We start from the raw sequence: 16,469 nt of genomic DNA on the forward strand, positions 1-16,469 counted from the left end.
CCGTGCATCATATTAATATACCCAAAATAATGCATGCCTCGTACTTTAATTACTTGTTTAATTATCTTCAGTTTTTTTTCAAAGCCTCAAGCAATTGCTGTTGCTTAGCTGATTAGAAAATTGCTTTCAGTTGCAAAAAATCTATTTCCTGTTGTTTCTTCTGGCAGTGATTGCAGACCGGCCTCCCCCAGTCATTCGACAGGGTCCTGTGAATCAGACTGTAGCTGTGGATGGTACATTAGTACTCAGCTGTGTGGCCACAGGCACTCTAATGCCCACAATCCTCTGGAGAAAGGATGGGGTCCTCATCTCTACCCAGGACTCTCGCGTCAAGCAGCTGGAGACAGGAGCTTTACAGATCCGATACGCCAAGGTAGCTTGAAATGACAACGAATCTTTACACTGTTTGTAAAGGAGAATAAACTTCAGCTTTGTAGTATGTGAAAATAATCTAAAACTCCACACACGTACATGCCACCTTAGTTCAGGATTTCACAGTTGCAAAGTAGTGTATACAGCAAAAAAAAAAAAAAAAAAAAAAGCCATTATGTTAATGCCCTTACACCATATACATTCATAGTTACAGTGTTAAAAGATGACAACTTTTTCTTCTGGCTTCACAGGTACAATTCAGGGTTTAGTTTCCTGTTCCTATATAGTACCTGTTCTTGTGCCTTTTTTGGTTCAAGATTACACATGCACATGTGGTACAAAGTATATGGAAGGTAGATCTTGACTATATTATATTATATTATATTATATTATATTATATTATATTATATTATATATTTAAAGTGGTTAAGCAGCTCTGTGTGGATTACTTCCTTGGGGAATTGAAGCAGGATACCTGGTCAATATTTCTGTTCATTCCAGACAAGTTGTATGATGTATTAAAATATTGTACTGCTCTAGCACATCTGTGGTTACCTGCAGGCTCTTTGTGCCTTGGAACATCAAAGTAATAAAATTATGTCATTTGTAAGACTTCTCACCCAGCAGTGTGCTACCTGATGATGTCGTGATTACCCGGTCACAGGAAACACCACTGTGCCAATGCAGAATTTGAACCTCTGACCTTCCATTTCTGAGTATTGTGTGTGTTTTTTGTTTTTCCTTTGGTGCTGCTACTTGAGTATAGTCTCATTTCTTTGATCATAACTCTTTTGAATTGTGATTAAGTCACAAGTGGACAAATAATCCCCTGTTCAGATTTGGATTGTAATAGTGTATGGGGATCCTTGTATTTGGTCTGTCATAGAGTAAAATTTACCCTAGTTCAGAGAGCCCAACCTGCATATGGCCCTGTGAACTACGTAAGCCCTGTTTTAAGGTTGAAATTGACTTCCTGAGGCCCTGCATAAATCCCTAAGCACCACTTAAGTGGGAGTTTAAGTAGCGCATAGGCCCTTGTGTGGGGCTTTCTGAGTTCATTTCTCCCCATGGACTTCAGTGGGAGTTTGGCAGGGTAAGGAGTGAGTGAGGACTACAGGATTTGGCTGGTAGTTTTGTTCATTACAGAATGAGAAATAATACGTTAAAAAGTGTTTGCATTTTTCTGTGCCTTTTTAAATAGAATGGAATAAGTATGCACAGATTCTCACTTAGCAGTGAGAAGTTTCTGGTAGGGAAATTCTAATGTATTTATCCATATTCATGGTGATATACAGTTTTGTAATTACTTTTCAAGCCCACGAGTGCCTGATTGTTCCAAATATTTATTTTCCTCTCTTCCCACTCAGCTGGGTGACACTGGTCGGTACACCTGCATTGCCTCAACTCCAAGTGGCGAAGCTACCTGGAGTGCTTATATTGAGGTCCAAGGTAAATCAATCAGGTTTTCTCTGCTTGATGAAAATCAGAAATTAACATGCAAATGTTATCTAACTTTGTAATAAATTAATAATGCAGATGTGAACATCATTGAACCCCCCAACCCACTTTCTATCCATACTTAGCAATTTCTCCCTTTTCATTAGAATTTGGAGTTCCAGTGCAACCACCAAGACCGACTGACCCAAACTTGATTCCTAGTGCACCCTCAAAACCTGAAGTGACAGATGTCAGCAGAAATACAGTAACACTGTCATGGCAACCTAATTTGAATTCAGGTGCAACTCCGACGTCTTATATAATAGAGGCCTTCAGGTATTACGATTCTCATGTGATCTGGTTGTACTTACAGTTTATATATGGTTCAATTAGCATACTCTAACCTGCTGTTCTGTGTGTTTTATCCTTAGCCATGCATCTGGTAGCAGTTGGCAAACTGTAGCAGAAAATGTGAAAACTGAAAGTTTTGCAGTTAAAGGGCTGAAACCTAATGCAATTTACCTCTTCCTTGTGAGGGCAGCTAATGCATATGGACTTAGTGATCCTAGCCAGATATCTGACCCAGTGAAAACTCAAGGTAAATCTACTTACTGAAGCATTTAGGCTCCACAATGTCTGTGATGATATATTACAGAACAGTGTTAGATGTGGTGATCATACTTATGCTAACTTTAAAATGATGTCTATAAGTCACTGTATATACTAGATGGTAAACTTACATTGCTCAGAAGCTGCATTTTATTTAAAAGCTACTTGAAAAGGTTATCACATTGCCATAAGGGAACCCTAATCATTTTTAACCAAATATAGTTACACCCAATTGAGTGACCCATCTTAGCAGCACTGTTAGTCTTTGGCTTTGTGAAGTTTTCACACAAACCCCCAAATTCTGTGGAAATTACATAATTGTACTTAGATATTATCAATTTAAAAGGAGAATCAAGCTGTGGTTATGATTCAGAGAGAGAGAGCATGTAGTGTTATGTGCTGTATGTTGTATTGGGAAAGCAGAGAAATTAAAAATTTGGAGGATCCAGGATAGCACTTTATAAGTAAAGCGGAATCCTCAGCAAAATGCTTACTATTAAAGGCAGCGGCATATTATTGCCTGGGCCAACAAGGCATAGGCCTAGGGTGGCAAATTTGCGGGGGTGGCAAATTTGCTTGCTCCCTCCCCAGCCCCGCCCCAACTCCGCCACTTCCCCAAATCCCTGGCCCGCCTCCTCCCCCAGGCGCGCCGCGCTTCCCTCCTTCCACCTCCGTCCCAGGCTTGCTGCGCGAAAGCGCTGGGAGGGAGGGAGGAGAAGCGAGTAGCGGCATGCTCAGAGGCAGAGCGGAGGTGAGCTGGGGCCGGCGGGTGTGGGGAGTAACCTTTGGTTAACCCCCCGTGCCAGCTCACCTCCGCTCCACCGCCGCCATCCCCCAAGCACGCCACAACTCCCCTTCTCCCCCCTCTCTCCCAGGCTTGCCGCGGGGGAGCGGAGGTGAGCTGGGGGGGGGGGGCGGCAATTTTTTCAGGGCCTAGGGGCAGCAAATTTGTTTATCCTCCACTGATTAAAGGTAAGTCCAGTGCGGGAAGAGAGACTTCAGTAAAGCCACAACCCCTACAGTGAAGCAGATGGAATTAGTGTCCCCACACTACTATAATAACATTGCATAAATATGAGGAAGGAATCAACTGAAATACAATCACTATTCCTCTGGCAGATAGAAGTCATGAGCCCAGTAATATAATTATAATAAATTGTAATAAATTTAGATTAATATAGAAAACAAATGAAGTTGTGCCACAGCACTTAGGCACTGTGCATTCATGTGTTTCCAATCCAATAACTTTATTGAAGTCATGAGAACCAAAGATTGAGAAAATAACACAGATGTGAAAAACTTTTGAAGGTGAACCAATGCAGACAGTGGGAGTTATTAATCTGATGGCCAGTCTACCTCTAAACTCACAACACTAGTTGTCAGATAGGCAAATTACCCATTTGCCATCAGATGTTATAAAACACTCCTGAGAAAATGCACATACATAAATCTAACACAATATGACATTTATGCTTAAAGCAAAATTCTCTCTCTTCATCACCATATTATCTGAGTGCCTTTCAAGTATTTACTCCTGAGGGAATTCTGTGCCAAAAAATTAAAAATTATGCACACAATAATTTCAATTTCTGCAAAATTCTGCAAATTTTATTTGTCATTAAATAAATTTGGCTCCAGCATGGCAGTGGGGAGCATAGGCCACTGGCTGCATTGTGGTGGGAGATCTCCCTGAAGCCCCCAGCTCCCCAGTACAGGGACTCAGCAGTAAGGCTGCATGTGACCCTGACACAGTGCAAAGGCTGGGCCTGCCCCAGAAACACCCTGGGGTCCTGCCCCTCTGTGCTAGGCGCACCAGGTGTGGGTAGGCAGGTTCAGCCCAGCAGCATCCAAGTGTGGAGGAGCTTAGTGTGGGGAGATCCAGGTGTGAGGTGAGAGGTTTCTGTGTGAGGCAGTCTGGGTGCTGGCAGCTCAGTGAGAGATCTGGATGCACAGGGACTCGTTATGGGGGTCTGGGTGCAGGGGCAATGGGATTCTGCAGGGGATCCAGGGGATGGTTGGGCTCAGCATTGGGGAGGAGGGGGGGGTATCTGGGTGTGGGGAGTGGACCATGGCGGGGGAGAGGGGTGTCTGGGTGTGGGGGTTCAGTGCGGGGATCCGGGTGCTGGGGGAGTGGGGCTTGATGGGGTGGGGTTCTGGGTGTGGGGGCTTGTCAGAGGAGTTCAGGTGTAGGGAGGTAGGGCTTGTCAGGGTGAGGGTTCGATGAGCCTGCTTGATGGGGGAGCCCCAGCTGCTGCTAAGGTTGATGCTGCATATCGGGCTCCCGCTTCCCCCCGTGATTTCCCTCTCCCCTTTTCTTATCCATCCCCCTCCCCTCGCTTCCACATTCCCTTCCCCTGCCCTATTCCACCTTCTTCCTTCCCCACTGCCTCTTCCCCCACCCCCTTGCCTCCCTCCCTCATTTTACCCACCCCCACTTACCCAGCCCCACCATGGGCACTCACTGTTCCACAGAAAACAGGAAAAAGCAACAGAGGGTCCTGTGACACCTTTAAGACTAACAGAAGTATTGAGAGCATAAGCTTTCGTGGGTAAGAACCTCACTTCTTCAGATGCAAGAACCTCACTTCTTGCATCTGAAGAAGTGAGGTTCTTACCCACGAAAGCTTATGCTCCTAATACTTCTGTTAGTCTCAAAGGTGCCACAGGATCCTCTGTTGCTTTATGCAATTCTTAGTTATTGTACACTTGTGTGATTAACATGTTGAATCTGCTGTAAATACACATATCTCCCCGTATGATTCTACTATGGTAGCAACAATGTGCATGTCTAAAAACAAATATTTTATATATATATACAGGAAGCTAGTGCACAGAATCATGATCCCAAGGATGCATAGTCCGGTGTCATTTTACAGCTGGGATATATGTTGCCTTGATAAATATGGGGGGGCAGTTAGTTGTCAGTGAGAGTCCAGGAATTGTGTTTTCACTATGTGTACTTATGAAAAAGTCTTTTTTANTCTTGCATCTGAAGAAGTGAGGTTCTTACCCACGAAAGCTTATGCTCCCAATACTTCTGTTAGTCTTAAGGGTGCCACAGGACCCTCTGTTGCTTTTTACAGATTCAGACTAACACGGCTACCCCTCTGATTAGAAAACAGGAAGGCTCCCAGAACACAGAAGGGGAGAACAACTGGCACTAGGACTCAGGAGTCTGTATTCAGCTGCAGAGTCAGCAGAGCCCTAGAGGCAGCCTCTGAGCTGGGCAGTGATGTGTTTGCAGAAATGAGGGTGGAGAGTGGGCCATGGTACGTAACCCCCAGGGGTGGCAGCTTTGTATAATTGTTGGTGGTGCCAAGAATGGGTCCAAGTCCTGCTCCCCCGCCACACACACACACACACACACACACACACACACACCTGCCTAAGGCTCTGGGAGGGAGTTTGGGTGCAGGAGGGGGTTTGGGATGCGGGCTCTGGAACGGAGTTTGGGTGCTTGGTGCAGGGTATGGGGTTGGGGTGCAGGACGGGGTTTGGGGTGCAGGCTCTTGGAGAGAGTTTGGGTGCAGGAGGGATGTGGGCTCTGGGAGGTAGTTTCGGTGCTGGTGCATGCTGGACTCTGGGCTGCTACAGGAGGGGATGTGGGAGGGGCTTTGGGGTACTGGGTGTGGGACGGGGTTTGGGTGCTGGATGTGGGCTCTGGGCAGGGGCAGGGGATTGGGGTGTACAAGGAGGTAGAGGAGGGGGCCTGAATTTGCTGGAGCCTGGGCACCATGGGCCCATACAAGTTGCCACCACTGCTAACCCCGTGTGCCTCCCCCATGCCTCGCCTCTGTTTGGGGAGCAATCCCCCCCAAAAAACTGCACACATGGTCGCCACCCTCCCAACCCCCACAGCCAGGCTTCTGTTTGCTTCCCTGCTGTTTTCTGCAGGAAAAAGCAGGAAACGTGCAGGGGGACTGTTTTCTGCAGGCGCACAGTCCTGCAGAATCTCCCCAGGAGTAAAAATTTGTCTAGCTTGCCTCGTGCATAATAAAAAGCCCTATCCTTACACCCCAGTGAGCTACAGTAGCCAGGGGGAGGGAGAGTCTCTCTCTTTTGTTGACACACCCCCACCCCCACCCACCTCCCGACGGTGATCACGCAGGCAGGCACGCCCAGCCCCCTTCCCCGTCTCAGAGGCTGCTCCAGGCACGCTGAAATAAACACACTGCCTGGGCTGCCGGGGATGAGTTGCGTGTCCCCGGCGGATTTTTTTTTTTGCATTTTTCTGTTTGATGGGCACAGAAAAATGCGGGCCATATAAATTCTGCGTCCTGCATCGGCACAGAATCCCCCCAGGAGTAAGTATTTCAGAAGAGAAGTAAGAATGATAAACTCTCAATTTCTTCCTAACTAGCCTACAGGAGAATTAGTTTAGTATGTGCGCGCTTGGGGACATGCATTGTTGCCTGTGAGTATATCTACACTGAAATTAGAGGTGTGACTGCAGCATGCAAAGACATACCTGAGCTAGCTCAAATAATAGCTGTTAAGCTGCAGCAGCATGAGCTAGATGCTGGAGTGCATATCCTGGGTCCCAGTAAGTTTTATACAACCCATGCTACTGACCATGCTGCCACGACTTTGCTTCTATTGTTATTTGAGCAGCTAGATCGAAGTTGCTACATGTGCTGCAGTCACACCTCTGACTGCAGTGTAGACGTACCCTGTGCGAAGAAGTTCCTGAGGGAAAGCAAATCAAAGAAATGCGTTTTACATTTAATTCAATTTGGTTGGGTTTTGGTCATTCTCTTGTAAGAATTAATTCCACAATGTGGCTCACGCTCCTGCGAAAGTTCCATCCTCTGCACCCTGCGAAAGTTCCATCCTCTGCACCTGCAAGCTTCCCCTATTGGTTGACAGTTTCATTGTTCCAATAGAACATAGCCATCGTGGGAGATCATGGTCACAGAGGGTGAGATGATCTCTCAGGTAGCTAGGGCTAATCCCATGGATGGGTGTAAATAACAAGACTGAGACCTGGAAGGGATTTCTGTGTTCTATGGGAAGTCAATGTAGGGGCAATTCTCTGGAGTTTCGTTGATATGGCAACCTGTGTTGCTATGCAGGCAGGCTGCTGTGTTCTATACCAGTTGAAGTTTTTCAGGATTTGTGGCTTCAATCCTAAATCTGAGTTGTTATATCAAGCCTGAAACTCCCAAATGCATATATCACTGGGGCTTAGTGTGCTTCCTATAAGATGAGCCAATTGAAGATGGAAGTGGATGTTTTTTGCTTTCATGGCTATTTGGATTTCTAGTAGAACTGAGGAGATCCAAATGGCATTAAGCTTGTGTGCCAAATTAACAATCCCAGGGCATATATCCTCAGTAGTGGGAAATGTTATAAAAGAGGTTAGTTCTTGAAAGCATTTCCCTCTTCCTCCCAGTATCACCTCAGCCTCACATGAATTCCCCTCAAGCCAAAATAGGTCAAAATTGACTTCTGGTCATAGAGGCTGATTGTTTTAGAGATCTTGTGCTAAATACAGTTCAAATGTGGCAATCCCCTTCTCCCCCACTCACTTGGCCATTGCTGTTTTAGTATTAGTAAAATCTTGGAGACAATGTGCTTGGATCTGTTCAGATACAGATATTGACGGTCTTTGCTCTGGAAAGCTGAAAGTCAAAACGAGAAAGCCATAGAGTAGATAAGCCGTACTGGGTAGTTCAGAGGTATGAATGACAAGGTTTGTTAACCGTTTATTATATTGTTGGAGACTCATTCATTGTGCCATCTTCTGTTTAGGCTGCTACTTATTAAGATGACTCTCCCTTTAAGCTCCAGGCAAAGGACTGTCAGAGATTTACACAAATCCAAGTTGCAGAAGTTACTGTCTTTAAGAGTATCAGAAGGAGGAAAAGATGCATGGATTTGTGGACCATTTGGCAGAATGTTTTACATGTGGATACAGTAGCTGCTTAATGGTGTATTTGTTTTAATCAGTCTTCCTGGCTAAGCAGACAGATTTGTCACCCACTGGTTGCACATAGGCCACACGCTGATTTAGTTTTGAAATAATCCCACACTCTTGTGAATATGTTGGAGAAGCTGTATGACAAATTGCCAGGTGGCATAGCTCTTACAGTCTCAAATGTGGACTGTGTTGCTGGATAAAGAATTTGTTCACATGCCAATAACTTCATACATATGTAGCTAGATAATTTCTTAATTTGATGGTCAATGATTTATTTAAAAATACAGTGGGTAATGGGCTGGAAATGTAACCATCCCCTCAAAAGTTACACTTTTTCATGTGTCCCCTTCATATTTTATATAGGCATTTTCCACAGGGAGGTCATCGACATTCTACCGCTTTCGCTCCTCAGATGGACTACCCACCTGCAACAAACTCATGGATCTGGCTTTGTTGCAGGCATGGATATGCACATACACCTTTCCTCTGTGCTCCCTCTCTGGCCATTCTTGTGAACAGGCAGGTATTGAAATTGCCAAGAATCCTACTGACTGTTTCAGAAAGAAGAATGCTGGTAGCTTTCAAAACCTTGCCTAAACACTAGAAAAGATTAGACTGAGAGAGTAGCATCATGAAGCGAAGTGAATGTAACATGTTCACAAATATCTTTGATTGTTTAAAAAAAAAATCAGCACTTTTCATTTCATGTGAATTTCTGAGCCTGAGATTTTATCTCTGTTGCCAACATAGTTTTTGTATATAATGAGGTGAAAAAAAGGGGAATTATTAAATGAATATAAAAATACGGTACTCTGCTATCCATGGTACACATATACTTCAGATATCATGATGATGAGTTCACTATAAATGTGTATATATATGGGGAGAGTCATTTCTTTTCAGCCCAAGATGCTTTTTGAGAGCTGTACATGGAAAATATCCTTTCCTCATTGTACCAGCTCAAACGGTAGAACACATCAAATGGCATTCCTATTTTCATATGTATGAACAATTCTTTCAACTAGAAGAGACCAGTATTGGATTTGCAAATATCGAGGGAGACAGAGGGCAACTGCGCTTTGGCCCCTGCTCACTGAAGTCTCCTGTACTTGGAAGACCTTGCATCTGTGTGGTTCATTTTCCCTTATTTAATTACTATACTACAGTTACTAGGTAATTAAAAGCCAACAATAACACTTGCTAGAGAGGTACTGAATTTATTTTTAGACACACCTGCTCTTCTGCCCCTCCTTGATTGTTTCCTGGTTTCTGTGGTGTTTGGAGTGAGCTGTAGGAGATTCCCCCTCCCTGCAGGAAAGAGATAGTTGCATGATGAGAGGTGATGCTACTGCTGTAATTTACGATAGTTATCTCTGATCTTGTTCTTTCTTTTTACTCCTTGCTTCCTACCCACCCACCCATTTCTCCCCTCTCCCCACATTGCTTCCACTGAAAAAGCAGATTGTTTTTGGCCAGTTTGCTGTGAAAATGTTTCACGTAGTTCTATTTCCTGCACATTTGGGCTCTTCTACTGAGTACTGTGAATAAGCCTATTTAGTCTTCAAAGTACATAACTTGATTGACAAATTCGTTTATAAGAATCGGTTCTTACATTGTTCTAGATGTTCCACCTACAAGCCAGGGTGTGGATCACAAACAGGTCCAGAGAGAGCTTGGGGATGTGGTTCTGCATCTTCACAACCCCACTATCCTTTCTTCTTCCTCAATTGAAGTTCATTGGACAGTAAGTAAATATTATAAAATGTTAGGTGGGTTTTGGGTAGGGAGAAAGGGAACTTTTTATTTAAATCCCAATATTACACCACAGTGTTGATGGTGGAGTTAAACTATATAAAGAAGCTATCAAAATAGTTTGCTGTTTTACATGAAAATCATTCTGTGTGTATTGGCACTATCTACACTCTCCTGACTGCCTGTCGTAATCAGAACCTAGACTACCTTCTCACTCTACAGAGAGTGCTATGCCGTATGAAGCCATGCTCAGCTTCCTTTGTCAGGCGGTGAAGGGACTGATCCAAAGTCTACTCAAGTTCATGAGAGCCATTCCATTGCATTCAGTGAGAGGTGTACCAGGCCCGAAGTCATGTTTGAGATAACACAATAGCTCCTCAGTCTATCAACCAGAGTTGGGGGAAGTACTGCATAAGATAGCCCCTATGATGTGATAGTCGCCATGTCCACCCACCCCAGATCAGCTAATGAGAAATACATTTCCTCCCACAGCACAGCAATTACTAGGTTAAAAGTGAACACACATGCCGTGGGAAAGAAAAACACAATGAGAAACAATCTGGGATTATTTTATTGACCATCACATTGGTCGGTAGCAGTTAGGTCAGAAGTATGGCGATCATAGTGGAAGAGGGGGAAAAGCAGGGCAAGGGAAAAAAAAGGTACAATAGGAGTCCCCAAAGGAGAGGGGTAGAAAGAGATACAGAGGAGGGACAAGGAGAGAGAATGAGAAGATTGGGAGCTTAGAAAAATTGAAGGAATACAGGAAAATAAATTGTGGCATGAAGGGGATGGATGAGGAGAAAGGGAAAAGAAAGAAAGAGAGTACAGTATGAGGAAGGAATAAGTCTATCCAAGGAAAGACATAAGACAATGTAAATGAACTAACAGCTGTTTTAAAAGTCTTATTGTCTTATGTTAATATCAACTAGGTGGTCAGGAAAAGAGAGGGGCAACGTCACCAGTGGAGACAATCCCAAGGGAATTGAGCTTTAAACTGTCATCTGGGCTCCCTTCTGATCAAGTCAAAATATTGGCAGGCATGATAAAAAAATGATCACAAGATGCTGCAGCTAGCATGGCGTAACTTTGTAAGGAAAGCATTTTACTTTGTCAAGAGCTATAGAGGAACTGACTGCTGTGATGCACAGTAATTACAGTGAAACCTGCACTAAGGACCACCTGCAGCAGGCAATCTCCTGTTTTAACTGACCACTTAAAAACATCACCAAGCTTCCAAGCATAATTTTGTTTGACCTTTAGTTACAGAACAACCTTTTCCAGGCAGCCAATTTTTGTTGGTCTCTTGGGTGGTCTCTGACTGCAATTTCAAAGATTAAGCATTACCTCAATTTTAGCTAGTAGATATTCATCACTCAGTTGTTTAAAATAAAATATGATGTTTGGGTGTTACATTGCAAACAAACAGTTTTATTATGTCACCAGATAAAATAGTTTAAATGGGACAAATCTGAATGTTTTTAAGTAGACATTTTTATTTTTGAATCTGCCTATACATCAGAAATTATTTATCAAAATCGGTGACTAAAACATACTGAAAGCTGCACAAGACTCCAATTCTATTAGGTAACCTCCTGTCTCAAGTATCCCCAAATATATTGACCCGGATTCTTCTTTACACTAAGGCCGCTGTACACTGCCAAGTGACATAAAGTGGCCTTACTGCAAATGACAATCCAGCTTACTGAGTGTAGTTTTGATCCACCTTTATTAGTAGCTTTCTTCCATTAAAAAGCTAATTTTTATTGGCCCTGTTACTGACTGCTTAACACAGCACCAGTCCTACAGCACAGTAGCCCCCTGCTGAGTCACTGAGAATGGAGGAAGTGCTTGGATTTATCTGGCCTTTGACTGAGTCAAGCATAATCATCAGAATGTAGATAGTGCCAGTTGGCTGCCCTTTAAAATCCACTTTGTCCAGAAGGAAGCAGGCAGGAAGCAAGGGTCATTTTATGCAATCTGGGAGGCTTCCAGCCCTCAGGAAGGTTGACCTGTTTCTTTGTTTAATTTCTATATTCATCATCTGAACTATTAAAATATACACCCCAATCCTGCAAACATATCCACCTAGGCAAACCCCTGCCCTGCTTGGAGCCCCATGACATCAGGATTATTCATTTTAAAAAATATAGAACATGATTCACCATTTTGTTATCCCTTCATTGATGGCAGTGCAGTTCTACTAGCTTAAAACTTTATTAATGCAGTGGTGAATAAGGCCCATAATTTGCTTTATCTGGTTCAGTAGCATTGCTTACTTTGGATAAAATAAATGGATAGTTCTTAGTATTTTGCATAATACCACAGGCAATGTTATGGTTTGTATTTATTAAACCGTCCATTAGGCATTCACTAACATGTGTTTCTACTGCTCTGCTAGGTGGACCAGCAATCCCAGTATATTCAGGGATATAAAATTCTGTATAGGCCTGCCACTGCATCCCACGGCGAGTCTGAATGGTTAATTTTTGAAGTGAGAACACCAACCAAAAATAGTGTCGTCATTCCAGAGCTGAAGAAAGGTGTAAACTATGAAATCAAGGCCCGCCCTTTTTTTAACGAGTTTCAAGGAGCAGATAGCGAAGTGAAATTTGCAAAAACCCTAGAAGAAGGCAAGTAGCAGCAAGTCTGTCTTCACCTTTTCTTTTTGAAGTAGTATTCTGGCCGGTTTCTCTCTGATACTTTCATTATTTGATTTTGTTTGAAGTGCATACTGTATGAGAACACAGCAGTGCACAGCTGAGGAGACTGTCAGCATGTTGGACTGATCATTATGTGACTTGTTTGGTGGCACAGAAGTAAATATTTAAAACTTTGCGTGTGAGAGAGGCATGTGCAGAAATCCCCTCCAGCCCTTAGAAGGGAAATGTGCTTTTTTATCTCCAGTGCAGCATGTTCTCCTCCCTGCTGAGTTCATGGTCTGGTCACAAGTGACTTGTATCAAATTCAAACACATACTTACCACTATCTAAAGTAAATAGCAGATACCGCAGAAATCATCAAAGTTTTGTAGCTGAAGGAACGGAAGCTACATTTTTAGAGCGCCTGTTTATCTGGATCCATCACTGGTACAAAATGAAAAGATGATGAGTGAGAGCAACAAATACAGTGGGCTAAATTATGCATCCTCCTCTGTGTATGTGCTGTAAAGAGGAGAGGGTTCACAAAGCCATTTCCCTCACCATAGCATTTTTACTTGCAGGTCAAACACAATCAAAATGGTGATGGGTTATGTCTCAGAGTAGACATTTCAGTGCATTGGTGGGGCCCAGACCGCACCATACATTTTGGCTGCACTAGTTGAACAGATGACGCTCAGTGCCTTCCCTCTAGGCCTCTAGAGCAGCTTCAAAAGAGCAGCACCTGAGCCCAGAATATCTTAGGATGACTCTAATGGACCCAAAAAATAGGAATCTTCGTATTGAAACTACCTAACAAATAACTGGAGTTTAAGACGTACATTTTATTTTATTTTATTTTATTTTATTTTATTTTACAAAAAAGGAAAAACTGAAGCTCAGGGGAAAAGAAAAGCCAACATTTTTGAAAACATCCACTTTTTGGTGCCTATATTTTGAGTGTCCAACTTGGCACACTCACAGCTTGATTTTTCTAAAGTGATGGGCACCCAAAGCTCTATGTAAGGTTAGTTTGAGTGGTCAGAAGTCCTGAAAGGAAGGACCTAGATGTCTCAGGTTAGGCACCAAAAATTAGTAGAATCTTTTTAACTTTTTGATCTCAGTATTGGGTCAAGGTGACAAAGTCAGTCTGTGGCAGAGCCAGCAATGGAACCCAGGATACCAACACCTGTTCACATCACTAGACCATATTTTCTCTCTCATGTCCATTTACCTTGACAGATAGAAACATCCTTAATGGTGAAACAAGAAATTATGATTACATTTGTGTAGTGCAGAATGGGCCATTTATATATCAAGCACTAGCTACAGCTTGTTAAAAAGCATTTGGCAACATTGTATTGGAAATACAACAAATTAACCATCTGGTTCTTCCCACAAACAGCTCCTAGTGCTCCACCTCAAAGTGTTTCAGTGACTAAAAATGATGGGAATGGGACTGCAATTGTGGTTACCTGGCAGCCACCCCCTGAGGATACCCAGAATGGAATGGTCCAAGAATATAAGGTAACATGCAGAGTTCTTATTCACTGCAAAGTATTGGCATGCTATTGATGGATAAGTTGTTCGTGGATACTTGGCTCCATCTACTGGTAAAAATCAAAGCATGTGGAATCAAAAAATATTTATCTGTTTATATTTTGTATAGTACCATATATTTAGGAATTCTATCTAGTCTGTGGCATCTTTACATGTACAAAAGGAATTAAAACTGCCTACTAATTTGAATGGGAAGATGGTAGTGCAGGAAATTAAAGAAAAGATCAAAATTCATAATTAAAATAAGCAACTTCTTGTCTATGCTATAAGATGAGAATTGCGTACACAAACACAAAGAGAAATGTACCAGCTTAAGAACCATTTTGTGATCAAAACAGGGTATTTGAGGAAATAAATTGGTCTAATAATTTGAAAGTCTTAGACATAATTTATTATGTAACGTTCTGAGTAAATTGTACTATTCTATCATCTGAGATGGTTAAAAACATGGAAAAGCTTTCCATCTAAAGAGTGCTAGTGTAAGACTAAATATATTTATAGCAATTTTTCTTTGTTTTTTCACAAATCTATCTTTGCATTCTTGCTTTTATACTATATATTTTTAATATATTAAAGTTCAGTATTCAGTTTTTATTATTTAAGGCCTCTGTAGCAACATACTGTTTTTATCTTAGAGTAATTTAAATTGTGAATAAATTACATATAAAAGAAATGAAGTTAAAATTGCCTAAGCAAGGCTGAGACGTTGTAAGTGTCTAGTCATGGATTTCAAGGTTGTTTTATAGCCACTACTGACAGGATGGTTTGCTGTAGTCTGTAGCAAATTGGCATTGTTGAGAGAGATTTTTAAATCAGAATGTTTTAGCCTTTAAAAAAAAAAGATAAAATACCACAGTGTAGGCATTTATTCCTAAGCATCAAAACTCATTCCACTCATTTCTTTCTTTTTCCTGTAGAAAAGAAAAGAGTGGAGATCACTTAGCTTCATGGTCAATTTAAAATAATAAAATGCCTTTCAGAACCTGATTGACTGGTACAAAATCATTTTGTGGCTTAGTTTCAGATGTAATTGAAAAAATATTCACAAAGGAAGTTTTATTTAAAGGCAGTTAGACCTTGAACTAAAGAGATGGAATTACTCATCCACCAGAAACTGCATTAAAAGAATGTTAGGGTTGTGAGGACAAAACAATAAAAGAGAGGAAATTCACATTTGAGCATGGAATATACTATACAGTGTCTGCTAGCATCTGGGGACAATAGCTTGCAGTGAGCTATGAGTAGGCATCTCTTAGTGCCTATGCAGCTGTGGGGCTGCCACTGTTTTTGAATGTGGGTCGGTGGATAATTTTCCCTATGGATAGAAAACAGGCATCATGAAAACATGCATAATTATATTTTCTGTTTAAAAAACAAAAGCAACTATCCAATGTTAGGAACAAATAACCTGGAAAAAAACCCTGAAATTCAAATCCTCCCACCCCTTTTTTTTAATACAAAAAGGAATTAATGATTATTCTATCATTATTTTCTCAACAAGTGGATTCTCTTTATTTTTCAAAACAATTCAAACCGAGGCTGGCTGACACCTTGCGCATTAAGTTTTAGAATGGAACAAATTTGAATGTATTAATAGGTTATAATGGAAAGGATGACACAGCCACAGCCACAGAAGTATGAATGGCACTTTACAAAAAACAACAACATTCAAATGAGGCTAGAGTCCATTCTGTCACATCTCTGGCATAAAGTTACAGGGCTGCTTACAACACTTTTCATTTCCTTCTTCCATGATGCATCTGTTCAGGAGTGGCTTCCCGTTTGTTTCCTTAACAAACATCTTTTATCTGTTCAAACTTCCCTATGTAGAGCATAATAATATACTGTAGTCACTTCTATGTAAAGATTGTGAGAAATTAAGCAGAAAACAAATTTATACCATAACTATCCATTGCCTAGCATAGTTTTCATTCATTAGTGTCCCTTCCTTCTTGCTAGTTATATACAGGTTTTTTGTGGGTTGGGGGGAGGTGTTAAGCTATATAGACCTATATTCTGTGTGCATGTGTGTTGTGGCACAAGGGGTTGCAATTGCTCTTGTGAAGGCTGCATAACTATTCCCTTTCCAAATCCCTATATTGACTTATTCATAGCTTTTTAAAACATGCACTGTTATCATTTTTATAAGATCATTCTATAACTTTTCTGCAGGTTTTATG

The 16,469-nt window shown here is 41.9% G+C and overlaps 1 protein-coding gene across 4 annotated transcripts in view; it reads left to right on the forward strand.

Annotated features, from left to right (window-relative positions):
- The window catches only part of ROBO1 (roundabout guidance receptor 1), a 1,057,321-nt gene that overhangs the window by 972,707 nt on the left and 68,145 nt on the right, over window positions 1–16,469 (forward strand). For all 4 annotated transcript variants that reach the window (XM_034792356.1, XM_034792366.1, XM_034792373.1 and 1 more), the window contains 7 exons: window positions 168–373; window positions 1,740–1,821; window positions 1,977–2,145; window positions 2,241–2,407; window positions 9,961–10,082; window positions 12,492–12,723; window positions 14,135–14,256. In XM_034792356.1, the coding sequence (XP_034648247.1) occupies window positions 168–373; window positions 1,740–1,821; window positions 1,977–2,145; window positions 2,241–2,407; window positions 9,961–10,082; window positions 12,492–12,723; window positions 14,135–14,256 (1,100 nt within the window). The remainder of the gene's footprint in view (window positions 1–167; window positions 374–1,739; window positions 1,822–1,976; window positions 2,146–2,240; window positions 2,408–9,960; window positions 10,083–12,491; window positions 12,724–14,134; window positions 14,257–16,469) is intronic.

Source organism: Trachemys scripta, chromosome 1 (assembly GCF_013100865.1).
Source record: "Trachemys scripta elegans isolate TJP31775 chromosome 1, CAS_Tse_1.0, whole genome shotgun sequence".
NCBI lineage: Eukaryota > Metazoa > Chordata > Testudines > Emydidae > Trachemys > Trachemys scripta.